General features: G+C 38.4%; 1 protein-coding gene across 1 annotated transcript in view; it reads right to left on the reverse strand.

The window, feature by feature from the left end:
* The window catches only part of SPOCK1 (SPARC (osteonectin), cwcv and kazal like domains proteoglycan 1), a 269,778-nt gene that overhangs the window by 175,269 nt on the left and 71,687 nt on the right, over nt 1-22,822 (reverse strand). Inside the window, exons 4-5 of the mRNA XM_066560437.1 lie at nt 11,435-11,443; nt 7,938-7,983 (exon numbers count right to left, since the gene is read on the reverse strand). Coding sequence (XP_066416534.1) covers nt 7,938-7,983; nt 11,435-11,443 — 55 coding nt within the window. The remainder of the gene's footprint in view (nt 1-7,937; nt 7,984-11,434; nt 11,444-22,822) is intronic.

The raw sequence follows: 22,822 nt of genomic DNA on the forward strand, positions 1-22,822 counted from the left end.
CTTTGCTTTGACTGGAAATTTATTTTAAGAAATCCTTTCTTCAGCATTTCTTCTGCCATTTCAATGGAATTAGCTGGTTTTCATTAATCAAAGTACAATCACAGAGTCACAGTGCTAGAATGGCAGTTCTGGGAAGGATGCTGGTTCCATTCCCCCTCTCCACTGTAGACCAGCTTCTCCTGGGTCACTATCTGCAAGACGTTTGTCTAATGTGTTCCAGAACACCTTTCAACAGAGTCCCCACATCCTCTTTAAAGTATTTTCCCCACTGCTTAAATATTGCTGCCACTATGAAGGCTGAAATTAATTTTCTTTGCTGCAGTTAAAATTACTCCCCCTTGTTATATCCAGAACGGATGTAGAATCAGCCCTCCACTCTCCTGTTAATTTTAAGCATTTGGAAGCAGGATTTGTGCACTTTTTTGCTTTTTTTGTGGTTATTTTGGTTTGTTGTTGCTATTTTGTTGGTTTGCTCTTCTCCTTCAGTCTTTCTTCACAGAGGATATTTTCTGCAACTGTGATCATCCCTATTACATTTCTTTGGGTACTTTCCAGTTGATTCCCAGTACCCAAGAAACCTGCTACTCAAATATGGACAATGTATTCCAGCCAAGGTCTTACTGGCACTGCTTAGAGCTGAAGGATTACCCATGGTTACACATGCCAGTGCAACATTTGCCTTTTTTTGCAGCAGAATGACATTGTTGACTCATGTTCTATTTGTAATCCAGTATAATCCCTAGCCCTTTGCTCCAAATTTATTACTCATTGGATTTCATCCTGTTTTGTGCAGATGATTGTTCAAAGATAAGAACTTTGCATGTGCCTAGACTAAATTTATCCTTTGTTTTTAGACCATTTCTTAAATTTCTTAAGACGACAGAATTTTACTTCTGTGTCACATTTAATAGGTAGCCTAATTTCAACATCCATAGTTTAATTAAAATGGTAAATAACAGTAAATGTTAAAAAGTGGGAAATAATACTGGACCCAAGAGAGATCACAGAGACCTCTACTCAATTATCCTCCCAGCCTGACACTGAACCAATGTCAGCTACTACCACAACACAGTTTTCCAACTGATTTTGTACCACCTCAGAATTATTTCTTTTAGACAACATTTCTTTAACTTGCTTATAAGGCAGTAATGGAAACCAATGTCAAAAACCTTATTAAGTCAAGATATGTGATGCTGCAAGCTTATCCCTGAGTCTCGAGGCCTGTGATTGTCACAGAAAAAAACTGGGTTTAGTTTGACATCCATGTCAGTTTTATTCACCCCCTGATCTTACTGATGCTAACAAATATTTGCTTAAATATTTATCCTAGTCTGGAAGTTTGTTTTTTTTCCCCAGGATTTTAGGTTTAACTCACAGGATACATTTTCCCATTTTCTTCCTTTCCTCAATAGAAAAAAAATAAACAGTGTTCCTTGTCTTTTCCCAGTCTTGTACAATTTCATAACTTTTCAAGGATAACTTTTAGCATCTCTAAAATTATTTCAGCCGATTCCCTTAAACCATAGATCAATTCCGGCTGATTTATAGATATCTAATTTACCCAAGCCTGTCCTTTCCCTCATCCAGAATCTTACATTCCAAATGAAGATATCAACTATGTTTCCACCTGGTCTCAGCAGCCCTTTTATGTGAAAGCCAGAGCAAAGCCAGGTGCCAAAGCTTTGGCCTTCTCACCAGTGCCTGCACAGGAGCATCTCTCTCCACTGAGCCATCATTTTTCTTGATTTCTTTTTCTTTCTTCTAATACACCTGTAAAAAATTGCTATTTCTAAATTTTAGCCCAAAGATCTTGTTTTGTACTTGGCTTTCTGGGGATGAGGCTACCACCTGTGCACCCTTAAGAGTTCACTTAGCTGTACTTTCTGTAGGGTCACTGCAGTCATTAAGGGTCTTGTAATCAGCCAAGCTCCTGCTTTTGCACAATTCATGTTTGTGCTTCCTACATTGAGCAAATGCTAATTATCCCTGTTTTTCTTCCTCTAATTCTTAGTTTACTTAAATCTATATTTTAAAAAACTTGTCTTTATTTTGACATTTTTCTCTTTCTAAAAATTCTCCATTATGCATTTTTATGGCCATTGCCACTCTGCCTTCTACTTTTATTCTCCACAGGAGTTCCTGTTTTTCAGCTAGAACCAAATGACGGTAATCATCCATTAAGTGGCAAGCATATAAACATGTTTAAATACTGTTCAAACTACTCTTCTGACTGGATAGTGATTCAAGGGTCACTTTGGCATGTAGATGCCATACCATCCAAAATTTAAGTCAAATAACATTTCAGAGCTGGAGGCTTTGCCCCTCATTGGTTTGGCCTTCTTAATCAGAATACAAACCAAAGCTGTTTGGCTAAGGAAGGTAGATTTGCAGCAAATAAGGAAGGAAGATTTGCAGGCATGTATTTACAAATATCATCTTTAAAAGTCTAAGTAAGTTACCAAAAATGAGTTCCTATATACTGAACTGAAGCACAGGGAAGGACACCTCTGCTCCCTGAGAGATGCCAAAGAGAGCAGGGTTGGGTTCTGTGATATGCCCCCAAAATTCCCTTATTTCAATGGAAGCTGGCTGAGCATGGGGAGGGCATGAATTTCCCTTTGAAAATCATGTCTGCTTCACAGTCAATGAAGTAAGAGATATTAAAAGCAAGCCAGCACCATTATTGACAAAACTAACAAGTGCTCCCCAAGTGCTAATAAAATTCCAGCCAAGCAGCCTATTGATCACGGCCTCTGCTCAAAGCACATCAGCCACAATGCAATCACACACAAGGACCCCAGCCTGTCACTCCCTGTGCCATATTTAATGACAAAACTGGTTGCTTACAAGCCTATAAGGAATTTAATATTACCCTTGTAGCATGCAGAAAGAAGCACGTGCATCTGTCTGGAGATGAGCAGCCATATGTGCTGGAAATGCATTTGATGGGAGACAGTGTATTTCATGTGCTGCATCTCAGCTATTGTTTTTGGTTGATTCAGTTAACATGTTCTAAAATTGGACTGATTTACTGAAGATTTGCAAACATAATTCATGTGCACTTGCACTATGAATAAGCCTCTAAAACTAATTCAAGCACAGTCAAAAAATAAATTGCAAAATAAGTTATTCAATTGAAATCTGCCATCTGAGGCACTGTAATAGAAAACATTTATTATAAAACTAACATATATTTGTGGCTAGAGATGTGTTCAGTACTAAACATCTCTTTGTGAGGAATTGATTCAGGCTTTTCTGAAAGAACATCTTAACTGGGCTAACAGAAAATTACATGTTCAAAAATAATTGCAGGTTCTATGATTTTCATCCTGCATCTCAGGCTTCCAATTTTCACTCCTTTTGTTTTGGAAGGCTTATGAATTTTAGGCAAACTTTTTTTCTGCACAGCTGCAGAAGCCCATTTCTGGAGTCTGGATTTGTGATTTAAACTTTGGAAAGACACAGGTTGGATGTGATGCACAGGAGAGGAAGCACTGATACCAACACATTCATCTTGAAATGTAATGCTCTAAATTGGTAAATTCACTTCACAGGGCTGCTGGGCTGTGAAAGTCATAGGCTATGCTACACTGGAGGCCTCAATCCACTCAAAAGCAATGTTTCCTCTTCAAAAGTGAGGGTATTTTGCTAGTTCAGCCTTTCATTAGTGCTCAAGGGGAGCTCTTTGAAATGAGAACATGTCTGTAATTAATAATGATAGTCAAGTCTAAATGAGTGTGTCTGACATTAGAGTCAATCATTGATAGGTCCAATTCAAGCAGATAAAGATTCTCACATAATACACTGGAATAAGGAGTTTGAATATTTTTATTTTTTTTGTATTGCCTCCTCTCCAAGGGCAGATAATGAAAGCCCTGAGAAAGAACATCCCTGTCCAGATTTCTCAGTTGTTGGGGAAGAGGATTGGGAATAGACAGTGAAAAGAAAGACAAAGGCTGGAAGACAAGGGGGAAAGGTCAGACTGTTTCTAATCAGGAGCTTTTTTTTTCCCTGGAGCTTGGAACATTTGGTATTGCTACCACCAGAAACGGGTAAAAGTGTACCCTGTTTCCAGCCAGTCCTTGTGTCTCAGTGCTGAAGGCAGAGCTGAGGGAGGGGACTCAGGCCAGCTCCATCCACTGCAATCATCTGACAGTGTCACAATCCAAATGGAAAGGGGGAAACTTGCACCTCCTTGAACAGAAAATTCCGCAGTTCAGTGGATGGTTTTAAACACATATTTGGGGGAAAAAATCAGCACTACCACAGAATCACATTTTTACCCCTCTTACTGCATCCTTCTAGACATGTGTTATTAATAACAATGGCAGCTGAATGTTTTAAAGGTGTTTTGATTCACAGCTCATGCATCTGCAATACAAAGTACACCCCATTACTTCCACAGTTCCTGTGTTGTGGGCAAAGATGCTTTTAAAAAGTCATATGGCAAATTAGACACAATTCCAAACTGCTTCCAGCAATTTTAGGGGTGGCTTCTAGCAGACTTTTTCAGTAACTTAAACTTATTTTTTTTATTTAACAGTTTTCAATTAACAGAATCCATAAAGTCTTAATGAGTTCATTTTCTGGCAAGTCTGAATAGGTGCTGAATATGAGACACATTTCAAAATCTCTCACTTGAATTATGTTAAAGTTTTCCCCTATTCCCTCTTTTCTTTCTCCAAAGTGGATGAAGAAGACTAGGAAAGTATGCCAGGTTAGCTGTCAAGCTCCTTAAGAACTCTCAAATGACCTTGTCAGGAAAAAACCCCAACTCTTTGATTCATATTTCAAAATCTTGACTACCTGCCCCTTCTGCTCTTCTGCTTTCTTGCTTCTGTAACTGTGACAGAATCAAATTCAATATTAATGACCAGCAATCATTTCCAGGCTGCAAACCCTGCTGCCTTCTGCAGTCCAAGTGCCTCGTTAGCTCAGCTCTGTCAGTAAGTCTTACTTTTGTATTGGTTTCTCCTGGGTTAAAGATGAATATAAAGCTGGGCTGGTAGCTCAGCTGAAAAAAAAACCCCTCTGATCACTCAAATGCCCTCTGAGTTGCAGTTGAACCACTCAAGTTGACTCCCCTTGAACAGATCTGTTATCCAAACACACCTCGTGTCACTCCCTAGAGGTTTCAGTGAAAGCCATGAATGATTTTTTTACAAAACAAGGAATTTCTTTTCTTGAGACAAACACTCAGGTATTTCTCTCCACACTGCAAGCAGAAAGCAGACAGCTTGATTACACTGTTATTGTTTTTCAATGCACAATTAAATAATTCATCCTGCTGAATAAAGCCAGCTTTTTGTTAGAAAAGAATAGAGAGTTGGTTGGATGCAGCAGACTTCTTTAAGAGATGCAAATGAAGTCCAAGCCTGGAAGTAGAACTTTGCTGATTTTCAAAACCTCTGATTACTGCTGGTTTTTAAGTCTGTTAAACATATGGAATCCTGCAGCTACCTTTGTGAGATCCTCTGGCAGGTGCTTCCTGCCTTCAGTTACTTCCAACCCTGCCCTCCCAGCTCTTCCAGCCTGGTTCTGCAGTCTGGCTCCACATAAAGACTTCACAATTAGAATATTCAAGCAGAATCGAGAAGTAGATTTTTAATATAAAAAACTTGTAAACCTGTTCCAAAAAGTTAGTACTTGCAAAAAGAGCTTTAGCTTGGTGACACCACACTTAGATTTTCTATAAATCCCAAATCTGTTTTCATTCACCTACTGGAGAAATTTTTTCTCTTCAGTAACTAGGAAGAATCTCGGTCTTGTGAGGTTAAAAGAAGCCTTTGAGATATTCCTCAAAATAACAATGGTGTGGTGAGAACACAGACCTGCTAGTGAATCCACAGGAGCAAGCTAGGGCTCCTCACCACAGGATCTGCACAAGCTCTCTGGATATCAGAATCCCAAAAATATAAAATGAAAGTTTTTCTATCTTCAAAACCATACAAGAGCATAAGGGACATTTAAACTCTCCAAAGTGAAATAGAACAACATGGGAAAAATATCAGGGCAGGGAGAATGGAAAAAGAAAAACAGATTAAACAATTGTCTTGCAGCTCATGCTGCATAAAAGAGCTGGGACAAATTCTTCTGACTGTTCTTTTTCCTCTCTGTGGAAAATTACAGAAATTAAAGCTTTGGTGGGAACATCTGGGAAAGATAAAGCTTCCCTTCTTTCCTTCCTTCATCTCAGCAGTTTCTATTTTAATACAACTCTCTCTATATACACATAAATATATCATGTATACATTTACACACATATACATACCTATATGCAAATATAAACTCAGGATTAGCCTTGTCAGCATCTGACTCATAGGGCCCACAGCAGCAGCATATAATTATAATTTCTCTTCATTTTTTGGATGACAACACTGGAATCAATGACTAAAGACTCACATGCTCTGTGTATATGTAACTAAACTAATCAACAGTTTTCAAACAATTATTTTTTTGGATAATAAATATCTTTAGAAATGTTTCAGTGGCTATTTTTAATGTTCTAGTCAGGGCGAATTTTGCCACAGCCAAGAGTAGTGACCTCTGTCAAAAAGAACGATCTATTGGCCACATAAAACCCATTTGTAAGACTTGAGAAGAAAGCAGTGCACAGCTCTTGTGCAGGGCAGAGCACCCTGCTCAGTCTGCACCCACAGTCTGCATTCTGTCTCCTGAGCAGAGACATCCACAGTGTCAGAGAAACTCTACCCTGAAAAAGAAATGATCTTTTTCTTTACAAAGAGACAGAAATCTTACCAGACATCCGACATATCCCTTCAAGGTATCCATGTGTGACTTTAGATTCTCTACAAGCATTCTCTACAAGCTTTTGCCCACAGTCAGACATCTCAGTAACACAATATACAGGATAGTTTTAAAGCATGTCAGTTCAAAATCTCTCTGCAATACTTTGCCAGGATTTACCTTTTTGTTTTTTCTCTTGGGAAAACAGAGGGTCACAAGGCCTCCAAAAGTGGTAGGAGCATAAGTTCTATTTGAAGTCAATAGGATTTGTAATCCTAAATCCCTCAAATGCCTTTGAAAACCTCTGTGGATATGTGTCTTGACAAAAGCATCAACTTTGCCTTTCCTTTGACACTGAAGTTCCATTTCCCTAAAGACAGAGAATCTACACTCCTAAGCTCTAACCCCAAAGATATTCCTGTGAGCTACAGACACTACAAGGAACATGCTTAGCAATGAAATATAGAAATAGACACAAAGTGAAATTTTCAAAAGCACCTTCAGAGACTTCCAGTAAGTATTTTCCTCTTAAACCCTTGAGTAATTTTGAATTTCTTTTTCCTGTTATGGCTGTTGTATCCTGGACACAATTAGAATGGGGTTTTTTGGGTATTTTTCCTATCCTTTAGTGGCCGGCCTGGAAATGTTTGAGGTACTGCCATAACTTAAACCCTCACCAAGACAAAGTGCAAAACACCATTTACAGAACCTGCATCTGAAACAGCAGCATATACACAGCACCATTTCCCTTTTAAAATCAGCCCTGAAATTCATGCATTGTAGCTGATTTCAAAGAATTGGCCTCTTGAGTGTTAGAAAACACAATGGTTACATTTACAACATTAATTTAGTAAAGCCTTTAACATGAAAGAAAATGAACGTGAAGATCCCTGTTTTAAATTGCATGTTAAACCAAGATTCATGGTTACAGACAATCTCTCTGAGCACACATTTCATCATTGAACAGCAAGTGGAATGGATGGGGATTAAAAAACATGGTGAAAAAATAGCGAGATGAGTCAAACTCTTCTACATAAACCACCTCAAGCTGTGACTAAATTGGGAAGGAGATGTAAATATGAATATAGCTCTTCACTAAAGCATGGGACAGACAGAGGAAGGGAGGCATAAAGCATATGGGGATATCACAAAATAGCAGAAGACAACCACAAAATGTGTATTGAGTTTACCTTGATCAAACGGCTTGTTTGGATTCCAGTTTCTGAAATAATCATCCTAAATGGGGATTAAAAAAAAAGAAAAAAACTCAGGAAAACTAGAATCAGTATTTTCAATACTATTTTACACAACTAAATGAATCAACTTGTGTTTTGATTCTAACAGATTTAGCTCAAATAAGATAAAACTAATCAACAGGTTGTGTCCTAAAGAGTAGTAAATGCAGGTTAGAAATTAAAGAATAAAAGGTCCTTGGATTCAGAACCTTGAATTTTTCTTCTGGATTGTTTTTGAAAGCATGCCCACTATTAAATATTTTATAATAACTCTGTATGATTTCATGTTAGCCTACAGTCTTTGAAAAGAAAGAACATACTGTTCAGGTAGTATAACGTGATCCACAACATCCTGGTGTAGTAAAAGATCAGCAGAATGAATTCAAAGATACATCCACACACATAAATCACACCATTGTGAACGTATAGAAATATAGGAGTAATATTGCAAACATTACATTTAAATAGTACAACAACTTCCAGGAGCACTTGCAGTGAATATTTTTGTCACTGTTCCCACTATTAAACTTTAAAAGTTTTATGAAATCTGATGTAAGGAGATCATTGTGCTGAGAGTGTTGTGGTTCTGTTCCACACAATTCTCACTGGATTTTACACAGGAGAAAGCAGGGACTGTCAGAGTGCCTGGCCAAATAATGATTGTTGCAAACTAGCCTCTCTCAGAAAGAATGGAAAACTGCATGTATTGGATCAATCTGTATTCTGTGTACTTAGCAAATATTTATCTGAAGGCAAAGATTTCCCTGCTTCAGAGAGCCATCAACCCTAGTGCTGAAGAACTGGGAGTTAAGCCCAGCTGATTTATCCATTTCAGCACACTCTGTGCATCTCACTTGTGTCCTCTTTCAGAGGACGTGATAACAACAGAATTATCTATTTGAGATGGGGAAGCATAGAAAATGTCTATAGCACTGTCAGATTTTTCTGCATATTAATCTTTGTTTCCTTTTTAATATATCCAGTATTCTATATTCATTTCCTGAGGGATGCCACTAAAGAGATGTATTCATCAAGCTGTCCAGAATGACACTGAGATTTCTTTTTCCTGCCAGGATGGTAACTAAAAACCCATCTGTGTGAATAAGAGACCTAAATTATTTCTTCCATAGGGCTACATTTACCATTTATCTCCAGTACACTGAATTTCACACGCTCTCATGCTATCCAGCTCACCCTGACCTGGAATATTTTGGAGACGTGGAAGTCAGCATGACTTTATGGGGTCAGAGCAGGCTGTTACAGGAGTGAGGACTCCACAGCCTCAGTGAGCACCAGGAGATGCACTCCATGTTCCTTTCAGAGCACTGTGGACAGGATTGTTCTGGAGCAGGCAATCATGGCCAAATGCTGGGTTACATCAAATTATTCTGCATGACTAGAAGGAAATGTATATTTTTTTTAACCAATATGTTCATGCTCAGTGTCATACTGACTTCATGGACAGTGATAATGTTCCACAATAACAGCAAAGCCTGTTAGCCATAATTTATTTCAGATACATCAAAAGTATCCATATTTTTTTTCACAAGTACAGGGTTTGGCACCAGAAATAGAATCACAGGCTTGCCTTTGAATTTCACAGCTTTGCTAATACAAAACCCCCTCATGGTTATACAATGCTTTGCAACTGATGATGATGTACTGCTAAATTCACCAAGCATTAATCACTTTTCAGAATGTGTTGGGTTTTCAGCTTTTATGGCGGATTTTTTTTCAGCAACCTGCTTATATATTTTCCAAGGTGTTGCTTTGCTGCTGGTTTTTCAGCATCAGAAACTGTTAAATAATTCAACTCCCAGCAAGAATTTCTTATGCTGGTGGCATATGGAACCAGTTTTGAAATAAGGATTGGAAAGGGGGTTTATCTCAATTTCAGTGTCAAAGGAATATTTTACAAAAAAATGCACCTTCCTCAAAAAAAACCCTACAATACAGCAATCTCTTCTGTAGATCTATTATTCCTCCTCTTCTCCTTCATGCAGGCCTGTTTAGTATTCCATTTTGAAAATTGAAATTATGTTTATTTTAGAATGTGCCTGAAACCACAGTGTGATAACATAGAAAATACAGGAAAAAAAACTCTAAAAGGTGGAATAGAGAAAACCTATGAGATTTTCAATATATAAACCCCATTATTATTTATAGGAGTAAATAATGGCTATACATACATTAGAGCAATACAGTAAATAGCAGTTCAAAATAACTTCTGCCAGTTGGACAACTGTCCTGGTTTCTTTCAGCTGGGATAGAATTAATTTTCCTCTTAGCAGCTGGTACAGCACTGATTTGGGATGGGAATAATGTTGATAGCACACTGATGTTTTAGTTGTTGCTGAGGAATGTTTACTCCAAGCCAAAGACTTTTCAATTTCCCTGGTTTCTTCAGAGAGGAGCCAGGAGGAAGAATGGCCAGGACAAGGGCCTCAAACTGGCCAAAAGGGATATTTCACCCCTTAAAGGCCAGAATAGAAACTGGGCTGAGGAGGCTGGGGAGAGATGGTCAGTACTGGGGGCACTGCTCAGCAGGGACTGAAAATTGTACTGGGCAGTACTTGTCTTTCTTATGGTTTATTAATCTCTCCTTTTGTAGTAGTAGTAGTAGTAGTAGTAATAATAATAATAATAATTAGTGCTGTTCTTATCACAGCTCATGGGGTTTACCTTTTTCCCCCCCAGTTCTCCTCCCTTTGCCATCCAGGTAGTGGGGAGGGTGAGGGTGTGGGTTGGGTGGTACCTGGATTAAACCACAGCAACACAAAATACAGAACCTGGGCTTCACTTCAAACAAGAACGGAGACTGAAGGGTTATGGCACCATAAAGGTGAAACTCACCCTGTGGATATGGGGAGCAGAAAATCTGTGTCACATTCAAATACACACCTCAAGCTCTGTCTCAGAAGCTGGCAGGGCTTTGTGCCAGTCCTAAAGAAGGGGTGAGATTTATAACAATATCCTCAAATGACTTTGTAAGAAGGTGGAACTCTGATTGTCTCTGAAGGAATATCATCATTTCACTGCAACTTCTTCCCACTGAGAAGCAGCATATATATATATATATATATATATATATATATATACACATATATATATATAAATAAATACAATCAACTTGAATAAAGAGATTTGAATTTCCCATTCAATAAAAGACCTTCCTGACATAAATCTATGCATTTCTAAACATTCTACTAGAGTCCATACTACTGTGCTAAAAATTTCTTATTCCTTCTGTAACAAATGAAACTTAAGCAATTTTCATATTAATATTTTAATTAATCAATATTAACAAAATAGTTAACATGTATCAATGCATTTCATTTATAACAATAGCAACAGTTCATCAAAATTGTTTCAAATATAGAATGAATTATAATATATTGTAAATATTTTTATTCACTCTACAGATATTTACAAGTTAAAATTGAAAAACCTACCTCAACTTCCTGAACACGTAAGCATTACAAATGAGAAAAGAAAAAAGGAATGAAATAAAGCAATATAAAATTAGGTTAACATTCATCAGTTATCTCCTTAGTGGCCTTTTAAATGTGAAATCACTTATTTCAGATGACCTTCACCCCCAAATGAAACAATTTTCTCTCTTTTCTGCCCTTTCCACCTCTGTTGCCATGACCTAGTTTTTATCTGCTGCACTATTAGCCAAATGCCATTCTAGTAACATGTTTCTTTCTTGTAGAGCACCAAAAAAAGGCTTTTTCATTCCCTTTTGGCAGGCAAAACCACCAGAAAGTGTTTTCCATAGGCTCACCTGTACATACTTGGTATGAGAGAGACGTAATTTAATTTTTTTCTTAGCTGAATTTAAAGACTATTTATTGGATGCACTTTGAAGGGAATGCAAAACCAGGCACAGGGCCACTTCAATACAGCAGATGACAGCAAGTGAGAAATATTTTTGATGAACAAATATTTAAAAATATCTTTCTTCTTCCACAGAATTCACACTTTGAAGGTTTTGCCCATGGTTCAGTGACTGCATATGACTAAGTCAATCTTTTAATTAACTGAAGGGACTCTGCACACCTAAAATCATGCATGAAAAGAGAAGAGCTGATACTGCAAGCCAAGGCTGGATCTGACTCCCTTAGCTAAATTCAGGGTTATAGAAGAGTGATGGGTTGGCTTTGCTGAGTCTCACATCACAGGTTAAATATTTCACTTCCAATTTCAGGAAAAGAAATTCAACTCATGTCAGACCAGGCCCAGTGCAATTCTTGAGGAAATCTAGAGCTCTGTTCTCTTCTCACTAGGTGTGGGGTAAGGCCTTTGGCAGGACCCTTTTCTGCCCCCTGGATGAGGTCTATTGCCTGCCTGAGGTGGGCACAGCCTGGGACAGCAAGGCAGGGAGCCCAGGGGCCCTCACACAGAATGAATCTCACCAGTGATTTCCTCACCCCAATTAAATTGCAGGACTGGAGCTGCCTTTTCAGTTTTGCATCATGGAACCCTTTTTCTAGATTTTACCCTCAGGATATCTAACTTAGGAATCAGTTGTGAATATAAAAAATGAAAAATATATATAAAAGCAAATATAATTTTCTAGACTTGAGCCTCAGTTGTTCATTGCATTTTTATTATGTTAGTTTGAGCCATTAAGAGATTAGAGCAAACACATTTTCACAGAATCACAGAGCTGGAAGGGACTGACAAGGATCATCAAGTTCAACTCTTAAGCAAATGGGCCACATGGGGATCAGAACAGTGATCTTGGCATCCCTAGCACCATGTTCTAAAATCAATTTTGCCACTCCATGCATAATAAATCCTTGTTTCTTAAGAAGACCAAAATGAACTTTTAGCATTCAGTATGTGGCTGTCAAATCCAGCCAACTTGATTGATGTGCCATCAACAAAGTCAATCAAGAGAATAATCCTATCTTAAACTGAGTATGCAAAGGGCATGTTAAAAACATTAGTTTAACAGTTCAAAAAAGTTTGTATCAGAAATTTCCAAATTCTCATTCATTAGAACCCTTAGATTCATCAGAATTCATAGACTGGGTTCTGATTTGCAAAAAAATCAAGCCTTGAAGTGGACCTGGGTCTAATACAAATTTCTGTTAGTCACCAAAGAAAAGTCAGCAAATAGAAATTGTCCCTAAGACCATGACATCAATATGAGACTGATCTTCCCTCTTATTACCCCTTCCGTCACTACAATAACAATACAGTTAAAAAAAAAATTAAATTAATGGCAAACCAAACACATTTATCCTCTTTTCCCCTGCCAACTAAGAAAGCAAACAACAGCTTCTCATTCTCCTGAAGTTTAAGTATTAAAGTTATTCCCACTAATCCTACTGTTTTGTCACTTTGAATTTAGTTATTACCTAAGACTTGATATTTTGGAAGAGTTAATGAAGCATGGATAATTTAACACACAAACACTCTCTACACTTTATTTACTTGTCAAAAAGAAGCTCTTGCAAGATGCTCTTATTTATCAATACAGCCAAACATTAGTTAAATGGCTTCATAAATATTTATATTTGTTACATTAATTGAGCTTATAACTTATTTGTATGACTCAAGCAGAAATCAGATGCTGACTGAAAACATTCCCCTGATTTTGTACCTTTCAGAGCCAGCTCAGCTCAGTTTGCTTCCCCAAGCCTGGGAGCATCCCCCAGGGCTGCAGGAGCCTGCGAGGTGCAGAATCATCAGGGAACGCTCACAGAGCCCTCCTGAGGAACCTCCTGCACCAAGGAGGAACCCCAGGACTCAGAGACCCCCAAGGAAACAATCTTCACTCCCAGCTCCTCCTAGCCAACATGAGTTTCAATTTCTAAGTACCTCCAGGAGGGCCATTTATTAACACTGCTTTGCAGCCTGCTCACTATTTCCCTCTCTCACCTTCCATCTATGAATAAACCCTTCACCCTCATAAGGACCAGCTGGAAAAAGTGGTAATTACCAGCTCATTGCTTTTGTTAAAATTAGCTCCAGGAAGATGCAGCTGCATTTTCTGCCTCTCCACCTTGCAGTGCAGAAAATCATTCCAACACCAAGCAGTGTTAAAGCACCAGCTGCTGCTTGCTAGAGTCAATCCAGCCTGTCATAAATATCTCCCCAAGGCCTATTGACTGTTTTAAGCAAATAGCTTGTGTCAGCAAATTACACATTATTTATTTATCTATTTATTTTTTTATTTGCTTAAGAGGAAGAGAATGTATTTTACCCACTGAGTATTTCAGTGAACAAAGCTCCCCAATGAGATCTCTATGTTAAAACATCTCTACCCAATTCCATGCTCTCTCCCAGGAATCATAGAACTGCATCTAAACAGGATGCTTTGGCTTAGTGAATTAGTAATGCTGGTGCTGGAGATATTTAGTTTTAAATTTTGTATGAGAAAGTTTTAAGTTTAGGGAGAAATGTCCCAGAAAGGCCAGGAATATCCAGGTTTACTGAAGGAGCTCCCAACATTAAGTGGTGACACTGAGAGAATTCATGGCAGAAGAAGCAACGTCAAATGTGGTGAAAAGTCTGCAATGTCAGACCTGCCTAGAATGCTAAGTCATTAATAAAAATATAATGAATTGATAAAAGTATAACCATTCACATTAGATTCTTATATAATGGCAAGTACATTAACAGTGGTTTATTAATAACAGTATAAAATTAATAAATAAATATCCAAATGAGTCCTCAGATGTGTATGGCATTGAAAAAATCCTTGACCATATCTTACAATCTCAGATTTCCCATAAGACTCAAATTCTCAGACTTTTGCTCAGATACCACTAACATGCAACACCAACTTCTTCTGCCCATATTAACAGCCCAGAATGTTACTGTGTTTCTTATTTTCAAAAAATTAAAAGGTTTTTTTGGTTGGTTGGGTTTTTTTCCTGCTTTATTAGGAAAGATTTGCTACTCCTATTTTGCTGAAATTGAAAGACTTTTCCGGAAGTTTCCATGAGCAATACTGAAAAATGTGAAACTTTCAGCATAGACTTTTCTTACCCATACTCACAATCATTCACTGGAGTGCAACAATTTTAAAAATTACAATATTTGGGAAAAAAATGAAATATTCCTTACCACTGAGCCCATATCAGCTAGAATAAGAATTCTCATTTCTTACAACTCAATCACATGGGCTTTTATATGGAAATTTTCCTGCTGCTCTCTTGGGTTTTGCAGTTGGTGGTTTTGTTTCAGTTTTTTATTTGGTTGGTTTTGAGGGGTTTTTTTTGGGGGGGGTGGGGATTTTTTAGCTGTTAGGGGTTTTTGTAAAAAGACAAATACAGTAAGAATTAAAAATATTTCTTAAAAGAAGCCCAAATCACTCTTTATTAATCCAAAAGAATGAAGCCAGAGTGTATGTCTACAATGTTGAGGGCAAACATGCTGATTTTCAGTGCCTGTGCTCCAAGCAGGATGAATGAGGGCCAGCTGTGAGCCACTGTGGCACAGCCCTGTGCCAGCACACATTCCTGACAAAGCTGATATATTTGGGTGGCTGGGACAATCACACAACTATCTGTGCTGGAAATATCTAAAACTGGGCAACTGGCAGGGAAAAAGTGCCTTGGTTTTATTATTCTTTGCTGTCCCTTTTGGCAGACTAACTTCAGAACTACAATGCACTTCTGCCTGAGCTCCTCCTCTCATTAGCACGTGCTAAAGATCCTGTCACCCCTGCTTGAATTAAATAATTCTCCCTAACTTCATAAAGCCTTCCAGAGGTCACAGCAGGTCATGCTGCAGGCTGCACAGCCCTCACAGGGCCGGCAAGGCAGAACTCCCAAGGGTTTCCATCCCAAGGGATGGGCTCACTGATCCCTGCTGGGCTGCCAGAGCTGCCACAGCCCCAAAGCCAGACTGACCCCTGGAATGGGAACCATCAGCTCCCCCTTTCCCCTGCTGAGCAGCACCCACTCACACAGGAAGGAAGAAGCAGAGCCAGAGATAACAAAGATATATTTGCTCTCCTTCCAGGTGCAATTCCTAAAGCAGCATTACTTCTGCTCTCTGAAATTCCCAGCTGGACAGCCAGGCTAACTCACTGCCTCTGCTGAGCCTCACAAGGTCCCAACTAATGCACAAAAATAACAGAAGTGCCCACCATGTGAAATGAAGATTCACAGGTCACAGCCTGGCCTAATGATGCTTTCTCACATGATCATTTGCTTGTTTTCCACTTATCAAAACCACCATGCCTTGATCTCAGTTTATAATTGCAAATACTACTGAGGGATGGCCCCTGCAGGGTCTCTATAGAGAGAATTGTATTGTTAATAAATCATATTCTCAACAGAGGCAATACTGAAAACAAACCTTGAAAAGAGAGCTGCTGAACTCTTTCCACATCTTAATTTTCAGTCAAAAATTCAAATTACGTGTTTAGAAAGCAATTGTTTTTAGGCAGCTTGAAAGCCAAACACATTAAGCTGAAGGTTATAAAGCCATTGGCAATGTGGCTTCACTTGCTGTACCCTTGTTGCTTTGACAATATATCTGCAGTAGCTGTTTTTGACACAATCACTGGCTCTTCTTAGCTGATCATTTATGGGGTTGTATCTAGAGAACAACACCCACACAAAAAAAAAATCTAATGCTACCACTGCTTTCACACATGGGAACTGCTTTACAGAGAAAAACAATTTGCATAATGATTAAATACATTGCTAGTTCTTGGTTTATTTTAAATTTTTCAGAAATTTCTTCTGAGTCATGTAAATTTTTTTTTAAATTACCAAATTGGGAATAATCTCATTATGAAATAAAGTGATAATTCTCCTAATATCAAAGTTATAAAATAGAAGTTATGCATAAAATACTGATGTTCCACTTAGATATACAAATCCCAGTGGTCAAAACATACAAGGCAACAAACAGCAGTTGAATAAAATCAACTTATCTAACTTTGATATTTAGGGACAAAATTTTCTGTAGAGACAATTAAATTAGTTACAATGTCCCAAGTCTTTCAAATACTTATTTAAATGCATAACTAATGACTGGGAAGAGGCTGTATGAATTATACTGGACTATGGGCAATGCACTGTCCCTGGGAGCACACAGGCTTTTTACTTCATTTGTAGCTACAAGGAAAATCTAGCTCCAAGTATTGTTGAAGAAACCTTTGCAAAAGGTGAAATCAAACATGCTGCTGTTGAAAAGGACAACTTTGCTGCCCTTTAGTCACTTTTAGCCAAAATTTGAAAGTTCTTAGAACTGCATCAGGAAGAAGCAGTCATGGGCAACCAGTCCATGACACAACCAGCTGCTGAGTGTGGGAGAGGGTTGTGCACATTTTAGATCAGAAACCCTGTGAGCCATTACAAATGTGCAGCTTCCATTCCTGTTTATAACATCATTTTCTTAATTGTCTCTGACATTTTATCCATTCTAAGAAAAAATAAAAAAGAACACTACATCAAAAATCATCATGCAAAACTGAGGGTGGGTTAATGGGAGCAAACCAGTGAAAAATGTGCAGCAGTTCTGCAAACAGAAATGCTGCTCCCCTTCTGGTAAAGGCTCCTCACTCTGGTTGTCACCAACTTCAACACCCAGCTGGTTATTTTAGTATCTGGCTCAGTTTATAAAAGTCATCATGTGATGGAAGTGTACGTAATAGCTGGGGCTGGTTGATTCAGTCACCAGAGTCACAGAATGATTTGGGTTGGAAGGAACCTTGAAGTTCCAAGTTCCAAGCCATGATGACACCCCCTAGACCAGGTTGCTCAGGGCCCCATTCAACCTGGTTTTGAACACTTCCAGGGATGGGGCATCCACAAGTGAAGTCCCTTCATTCAGCAAAGTCCTTCATTATGCTCTTTTGTTACTGATAGACCTGTGTTATCTCTACCCATTTCCTGAAAAATCATTGGAGATACAAAAATGTAACTTTTTTTAGTGACAGTTCCTCATTAATTTATTACTCTGATTAAATAAGATTTTTATGAATATTAAGAAATTAATTTTCTGTGTCAGTTGTAAAGCAACAATGACAAGTTACATTTCCTCAGTGACTGCTACTTGCCACCTGGCTAAAGCAATAGTATTTTGGAGAGAAACAGACTTTTTTGGAATGGTATTTCAAAGGATTTAGCTCAAGTAATCAATAACAATGATAAAAAAAGTAAGCCAAAAAGGCCAAAGAAACACAATATTCTGATTCAGGCATCAGATAGCTAAACTGCAGTAATGGTTCCAGCGGGATTCAAATGTCAAAGCTGTTGGTGTCCACAGCACAGATTTCCACTACCTTTGAGCCTACTTTATTTTAGCAGAAGAGAGCACCTGACTGCTCAATTTGTGCATAATTTGCTTTTAAGAAGTCCACAGAACACTGTCCAAAGGCAACTTCAGATCCATGCTGAGCATTTTAAGCCACAGAAGTCTTGCATTTGCAATGAAGAAGGTGCTCTAATTTACACATCTCTGCTAGGAGGACTCCTTGGCAGCAAAGGAACTCCAGCATTACTGGATAAAGATTTTATTCCATCCCAGCATCTTCCCCTCAGGGGGGGAGAGAGACAGTGACCCCCTCACACCCTAAGCACTAATTCCAGAACTGCTCACCCCAAAAGTACTGCTGCAAATCCTACATCATAATGTCAGCTGGAAGTCAATAACAAACCCCTTTCTGTTAATATACTTGGACTCTTTGTTTCAGAATCATGTCAAACAAAGGAGCAGAAAGGTTCAAAGAGAATTCACTGGTGTTACATGTTTTCAGAAACTTTGATCATTTTGTTTATGCTTGCACTGGCACTTGGTTCATCATCTAAGATTTGTAATTGTGTACATGGGGAATTTCATACAGTAAGCACTCCAGAAACAACATTCAGTGTCAATTACTAACACACATTCAGAGCTGCTTTAGAAAAGGTTAAATTATAAATAGGAAATATATATTGCATTAGGCTTCTACAGCTGTGATCACAATGATAAAGCAATATTCAAGCTAAGTTCAGATAAAACTGAGAAAACTAAGTGACATTTCATTTCTTCCAGTAGCATGCACTTGGATCAAGGACACACATCTGAAAGAACTCCTGCAGGAATATATAATGCACTCCAGAGGCTGCCAGAACATGAGCCTCTGCATCAGTGACAAAAGGTCAGCATGTAGTGTGGCATGGAGTGAACAATGACATGAGAAACAAAGATGTAGCAAAACTTTATTTTCCAATCTTAGGAACCTTCTAACCAAGTGCCCATGGCTCAAGAGAATAGAGAGCTCCCAGATCTCAAAATTTTTGAACTGTTCAGCTGTAAATAGAAGCCTGCTCCTGATCTCTAGACATTATAGTTGCTCACTCTTGAAGGGATTAAATCACAAAATGGGTCTAAAGAAAATCAAAACAGCATTTCAGCAAAAAACAGAACCTGAAAAAGCCAGCATTGACAGACACCTGAAGAGTACAGAAGGTCATAGAGAATTCTTTAAGAAAAAGAGAACATTTGCATTTTGATCAGCTCTAATTTTACACCTGAGGCCTAGTACAACCAGCTATTTAATTCTAACAACTGAGAAAATAGTTCAAACTTGCAGTACAACTAATCTCCAAACCTTAGAGATATAAAATCAAAGGAAATGTGTATTTTAGAGAGCAGCTGCAACTACAGGATATGGAATTAAAGAAATGTGCTGAGGATCTCTGAAAACACTCACTACAAGATATAAAACACTAAATTACCCGGCAATTTAGAGAAACTGTGGCTGCCCCATCCCTAGAAGTGTTCAGTGCCAGGCTGGATGGGGCTTTGAACAACCTGTTCTGGTGGAAGGTGCTCCTGCCTGTTGGAATGAAATGACCTCCAAGGTCTCTTCCAACACAAACCATTCTGTGATAATACAGTGTCATTAAAATATTGATGGAATTAAGACATGTTTTAGTAAGGCAGAGAAGATAATTTTTACATTAAAGCTTTAATGTCTATTTGTAGGTTCTCTCAGACAGCTCAAATTAGAAATTACACTTCAAACCCACTAAGGTTCCATACTCACCAAGATTAAATTCACCTCCACAAGCACTATGAAACTTCTAATTCATGTATGTTTGGGATTTCTGAGAAACTAAATAACAGCAGCCCTTGCTCCAACGGCGTTCGAACAGATAAATAAAGCACAATTATTGACAGAATAATTTGAAATGTGTTAAATTTGTAGCAAGCTAACCATGAAATGTGAATTATAATCATGTCTTAATAGGGAAACATAACCCAAACTTTTCCAATTGCTATGAAACAAACATCTGGGGACTTGCCTCGTTCTAACTGAATTATAGACAGTCAGGAATGTGACTGCTCAGCTGCAGCAACATTCATTTAGATTATTACCTTGCATGGCATTGTCATTCCTGACACTGTATTTTGGCAGATTCCAAGAAGGCTGTCAAGCCATTTGTCAGCTCAGTCAAACATAATATGAACCGGAGGAATATTTCAACAGACTTGAACTCATTTTCACCCAAGTATATTTTGAGAAATGTTTGTGAGGGAAACAGCAACCTGAATTCAAGAGAAAAAAAATTCAGATGAATGAAAAATATCCTAGAGAATTTTAATATTAGCCAGAAGATGGAAAAATCTGCCCTCTTCTAGATCTCCCAGTTTGTCTAGTCCTCAGAAAATGATGGTTTAACCACACTGAGACTGCTACAGTAGATGTTTAAAGGAAAGAGTATGCACTTGTTTTCATGCTACAATCCAGCAATCAGTTAATAAAATGCAAATTATGGTTTAGTGTATCACTTCTTAACAGAGGATTGAGAACATCTGATGTCTGAAAAGCATTTATGTGACAGAGGAAGGACCAGACCCTTCAGCAGTGGCAATTTGCACAAGCAGGTTTGCAGCTGTATCTCATGGAAGGAAAGCAGATCCACAGAAAATGCTCCTACAGTGCAGATTCTGACACCTCCAACAACCAGGGCAGAGTGCCTGGGGACTGGATTTGCAGAATGGGATAGTTCACACTGAGGATCCAACATCTGCTCTGCTCATTAAGTTCACACTTAGCTCCAGAGTATCTCCAGCCTGATCCCCTGCACTGATCTCTTGGCTGTTAGGTTCACATATCTCCAAACACATCTTGTTTTCTCCTTGCATCAACAAAAAATCCATTTGATGTGCACTGCAGTGTGCAGTGACTGGAAACAAATGGGAGGTTTGTTTCTGAGGTAGACTGGGATGGAAACTAAAATGTTAATGAAGAAATGTCCTGTGCTCACTGCACACTACTTCAGGACCTTCAAGGACTAAAATAGATCCTGATTAAATAGAGGATGGCTAAATCTAGATCATGTCAGCTGAACTGCTGCGGGATGAGCAATAATACTGACTGAAGAGAAAGTGAGGGGAAAGTCTGGCCCAGTGTGAGATGAATCCAGAAGATGAAGTACAATGCAGCAGCAAAAGGGCAAGCAGGAACCACAAGAGCCATCTGCCAACAGACCATATTTTGCACTTTTTAATCATTCTTTTCTTTATAGCAGATCCTCTTTCTGAGATTCCATCTATAGCTCACCTCTGAGACAGGCTGGTAGATCCTGAAATTTGCTGGAAGGCACCATTATACATGGGCAAATATCCTTTCAAAAATGAAGTGTCATTAATCATGACAAGAGCCATGAAGAGCTTGAAGAAAATGGCCACAATGAATCTCACATCTGCTCAGAAGGATGAATAAACATACACCCCACACCAATGTCCCTGCAAGAAACAGCACTGCTTTATTTGGCTGTGTTTTGGCTCATTATGATCCCCTCTTCTCTATATCTATAAATGGGGTAAAAAAAATGGAGCCTTGATTTTTGAAAAACTCACACTAAATCCATATACTTGGAACTTAAAATAACCATATTCAATATTCTGTGTGACTCTTTGCCTCTGTAAGGTGTGACCCTGTAGTGTGCTTTCCTGGCTACCATACCTGTGCAATTACACTCTCAACTGCAGCCCTTTGCTTCCCTTAAAACTGCCTGCACTGACTGGTTTACAGCTTAATGCATCTAGTTCTGTATGCTTAATTTCACATTCCTGCCTCGAAAAAATCATCAACATTACAAAATAAGGTGGGGAAGCAAAAATTCATTGATCAAAAAATTTCTTAATTCTGGATTTTAAGACGTTCAGAGTGCCCCTTCAGTTGTACAGCTTTTTTTCTGACAGGTTTGCATTGACATTAAAGAGAACTGCACAATTACCTGTAGATCTTTTATTTCTTTATGCAAGGTTCAGTGGTTCTGTGGTTTACAAACACTGCAAAGATTTTTCTGTGACTGCTGACAACTCCAGCAACAAAAGGACTGTTTACTGAAGATTGTTAGCAGCTTTTGTTCTGAGCTGATTGCTTCAACTTTAGTATGCAACTACCTAAAAGATTTCTTATTACTTGCATTTCTTTACCTTGGCTCAGATTTTCTTAGTTTTCCATTCAATCAGGCTAAACCTCCTTTGCTCTCACTGATCTGTTAAATTTCTCCCAACTTCATACTGGCTTTCAGCCATCCATTGTTAACATTTCTTTGTAAAAGACAGTTTACAGTTAACCCTGTTCTGTCTCTCTCCTTTTTTCACTCAAGCATCTTTAACTAGCTCTTCAAGCTATGCACCCAATTCTTTATTTCCTCTTATTATGAGCTTAGTCTGGCTGTTTGGCTTCCTGCAATCCACACCTCCAATGTATTCTCACTATCTTTCACTCTGGCCATTCTTTATGTCAGAAAAACAACTCCTATTCTGCCTTCTATTTCACTTCTGGCTGTCATCGAGATACCATGATTTTTCACCATCTGTCCCAATCCATTTGATGGATTGTCACTAGAGTTTCTCTCTCC

The sequence above is a fragment of the Molothrus aeneus genome, chromosome 15 (assembly GCF_037042795.1).
Source record: "Molothrus aeneus isolate 106 chromosome 15, BPBGC_Maene_1.0, whole genome shotgun sequence".
NCBI lineage: Eukaryota > Metazoa > Chordata > Aves > Passeriformes > Icteridae > Molothrus > Molothrus aeneus.